Below are 3622 nucleotides of genomic sequence, written 5' to 3'. Positions count from 1 at the left end.
TGAACTAAATGTGATATTTTCTAATATCCACCTACACTTTCCCATCAATCCCAAAATAAATCTTCTACCAAACACTAAACTTTCAAATAAAAGTAATAATCGAACCAATTGTCAAATCCGTGCCTATTTTATTCAGTTAAGCAGTACTTTAGTTCCAAACTTTCAAACTCATTCACCGCCAATCCAAATTCGCAAAGAGATTCGAAATCAGTCCATAAACATTAATTACTGGAATAATTAAATAACTTTCACATCCATCATTGTCAAACAATTAATGCAAATATCAGATAGAAGAAACAAGGCGCATCTAATATAATAAAATAAGCATTAGCTTAACGCAAAGTAACAGATCCAATTTCCTGTACAAAATATACAAAGACAATTTTGTAAACTAGTTGATCATTATCTCCTCCATTCAAAACCCTTAAATCCCCATTTGGCTACAAGCTTCATAAATACACATCTTTGTGATAGGAGAAAACCATTGTTGGTTTCATACAAAGCAAACCATAGCATGCTCTGCCCAATTTCGGATTTAGCAGTACGTGGATTCACCATAAATATAGTCAAGGGTAGCGATGACTCCAAAAACAAAAGCTTGATCCATCCCAGGTTTCACCACCACATGATAAAAATCCTTGCTTTCCATCAATTTCTCCACTTCCTTATTCACCCCAACCTGTGCATAAATTAATCATCCGCACTTTAATTAACAACTTAAAGAATTAATCAATTAATGGGGAGTTTTTTTTTTTTTTTTTTTAATTAACAGACTTACAAAATTTCATACCTGTGCAACTACGTTTCCCCTAGTGTCAACAATGCTACAATTTCTATCAGGGAAATAGCCCCTGATCTCAAAGTCCCAGCCTTTGTTACTAATAGTCCTGGGTTCAATTGAAATTCTGATTGCATTGTTCCTAACCAAACGGGAATTGGGTTCTTTTAAGCTAAAAACCAAGTTATGTAATCCTTCGTAATCTAAACTGTAACCTTTCCACTTCTTGTAAATGCTGAGGGCCTCAACCATGCCTCCCTGTACATTACAAAAAGTAAAATCAAGTTGAAAATTTTACCTGGTCATGCCCACATAATATAAAACCCAAAGAACTAGCACAACAATCTCAATAAAGTGGTTTAATGTGTAGAATATAGCTAGAACTTCCTTGATATATCAAAAACAGTTAAACAAACATACTTACACAATACACAATCTAAAAACCCGAACTTCAAATTGACAAGGTACAAATTTTTCACATACCTTTCTACGCATGAGAAGCAAAGCTTCTCCATCCCCATCTCTTAGAATCAACTCACCCTTTATGCCATGAATTCCACATCCATCAACCCTGAAAACAACCCTCTGAGTACTACAATCTGTGACTACAAAACCCCCTCCATTCACCACATGTGGCCTCCTCCTAACTACCAGCACTGTCTGTGAAGAAGAACAATACAATTTGCTAATGATAGGCATCATGTTCATCTTTTCTATGTAACACTTTCTTTCTTTATGTATCTTTCTATGTGATTACAAGAATTGCAAACTACTTTGGTTCTCCTTCAATATCTACCAGCTAGTTTTATACACAAAGTACTGGGGCCTATTCATTGGAAGAAATACTATAGAAAGTAATAAAAAAATGTTTTTTCTCACTTCTCTGACTCGATTTTTCTGCTCTATAGGGATATAGGTTTGGCAAGGTTTGACGTAGGAGAAGAAAGAATCTTAGGAGGCATTTATTGAGGTTGCTTGGGGTTGAGATGCAAGTTTTGGTTTTGTGTATATTCTTATATGACATTACTTAACGCACCTCTATGGTAATTAGCCCAATTGATAGTATGCGTAGGCGTGTTAGATTGGTTTTTTGTTATGTTCGTTTGACTTGCCATATGGAGTTTAAGCTGCTTTGAAAGGACCAAATTTAAAGGTTGCAATCAGAGAAGTGTGCGGGGAAAGAGATTGAAAAAGAACAATAAAAAACAAGTGGTTGGATTGTGGTTTTCAAAAAAGTGTTTGCAAGCTTTTGAAATTTGGTAAGAGCTAACCAAACATTCAAAGAGGAATAATTGAAATATACGAATACTGTGCTTTGATGGAGAAAATATAAGCACGTTGGGCATCTAGAGATGGCAATGGCATCTTCGTAAATCAAAATTTTATTTTCTTTACAAAGAAATATTAGCCAACTCAGAATATTTTCAAAAGGATAAATATTTTTCTCAAATTGAACATTTAATTTGAGAAAAATATTTATCCTTTTGAATAAAATAGAATTGGATCATTTCAAATAAAATTATTCTGTTTTATGAGAGAGAGGATTATATAATGAAAATTCATGATGGGAGAGAATAGGAGGTTATTGATAGATTTTTAATTTAAATATCAAGTAAAATATTACTATTTTACTTTAAATGACATAATATTATGCCTTTTAAAAGTATAAATATTTTTCCATTCAATTTAATCAAAATAAGTTAATAAAATGTTAATGAAAATTAATATATTAATGAATATAACAATTATTTAATAATATGAATATATTATTGACTCAGTACTTGTTTGATCCTCTTATTTTTAACTTCTCTTCTCTTTATAAGCATAAGTTAGGTCAAACAGGTTTTGAGAAAAACTTTTATAATGAAAAACTTTTTTTATAATAAAAGAAGAAGAAGATAAAAGTCAAAAGCTTATAGGAGAACTTTTTTTAAGCTCTTATCAACTTTTATTAAATTGTGTGATTTTTTTTAAAATGAAGAACCAGATAGAGAGAGAGAGAGAGAGATTTTTTAAAATGTGCTTTTAAATAACTTTTAAGTTAAAAAAATTTATGTAATCACCAAATAATTTTTTAATTTTTTTTTAACTTTAATAACTTAAAAAGTAATTTATAACTCAAGGATACAATAATACTCTTAGTAAATCAAACTAAGTATACTAAATTTAGTATCACATCTTTAGATTCCTTCATATAGTTGTCGAATTCATGTTCGTGACACGTGGTGGTCAGAACTTGAGACCTATGATGCACGGACACTGACACGGGACACGACATGACACGCGTACACGTTAATTTTAAAAAATGACATTTTTCGATACGTTGGAACACGTTTTGATATTAAATAATATTTTTAATATATAATATAATTTATATTTAATACATATAACAGTCCATAATGAGTCATATAACCAATCAAAGATTCAAATTTTATAACATAAATATATATAAAAAAAAATTCGCACCTTGTTAATTTTTCATATCAAATTTCATAATAGAAGAAAAATTGATTTATAAATGATTTTTTTTTAGTTAATAAAAAAAGACTAAAAAAAAAAACGTGTCCCAGTGTGTCCGAGCGTCGACCACGTGTCGAAAAAAGTTGACTGCGTGTCGGAAAAACGTGTCGGAGAGTTGACTATGTGTCCCAAAATGTTGACCGCGTGTCGGAATGTGTCCGTGTCGGACACGTGTCCGTGTCCGACACGCACATTTTCAAAAAAATCTCGTGTCCGGGTATCAGAGCTTGAGACTCATGGAGACGCGGCTAACAGTTGTATTTTCAGATATGACAACTACCAGTACATGGTTATAATTTTGTTTCCTACCTTATTTATTTCGGT

At 31.6% G+C, this 3622-nt stretch overlaps 1 protein-coding gene across 1 annotated transcript; it reads right to left on the bottom strand.

Moving 5' to 3' along the window:
- Nucleotides 1-535: 535 nt before the first annotated feature.
- On the bottom strand, nucleotides 536-1480 carry LOC133298192 (protein LURP-one-related 6). Its single transcript, XM_061497450.1, has 3 exons — nucleotides 1262-1480; nucleotides 791-1036; nucleotides 536-679 (listed from the first exon to the last, which is right to left on the bottom strand). Exons 1-3 carry the CDS (start codon nucleotides 1478-1480, stop codon nucleotides 536-538), a joined length of 609 nt encoding a protein of 202 aa, XP_061353434.1.
- Nucleotides 1481-3622: the final 2142 nt, after the last annotated feature.

This window comes from Gastrolobium bilobum, unplaced genomic scaffold, assembly GCF_033153095.1.
Source record: "Gastrolobium bilobum isolate Gb01-03AN ecotype WA unplaced genomic scaffold, APGP_CSIRO_Gbil_v1 utg3993, whole genome shotgun sequence".
Taxonomy (NCBI): Eukaryota; Viridiplantae; Streptophyta; class Magnoliopsida; order Fabales; family Fabaceae; genus Gastrolobium; species Gastrolobium bilobum.
This window is presented reverse-complemented; position numbering and strand designations above follow the sequence as displayed.

Coding starts and splice junctions, on each gene's coding strand:
- LOC133298192 (XM_061497450.1), bottom strand. CDS start 1,480: ATGATGCCTATCATTAGCAAATTGTATTGTTCTTCTTCACAGACAGTG. Junction 1,037..1,261: donor TGCTTCTCATGCGTAGAAAG/GTATGTGAAAAA, acceptor TGTAATGTACAG/GGAGGCATGGTTGAGGCCCT. Junction 680..790: donor GGGGAAACGTAGTTGCACAG/GTATGAAATTTT, acceptor ATTTATGCACAG/GTTGGGGTGAATAAGGAAGT.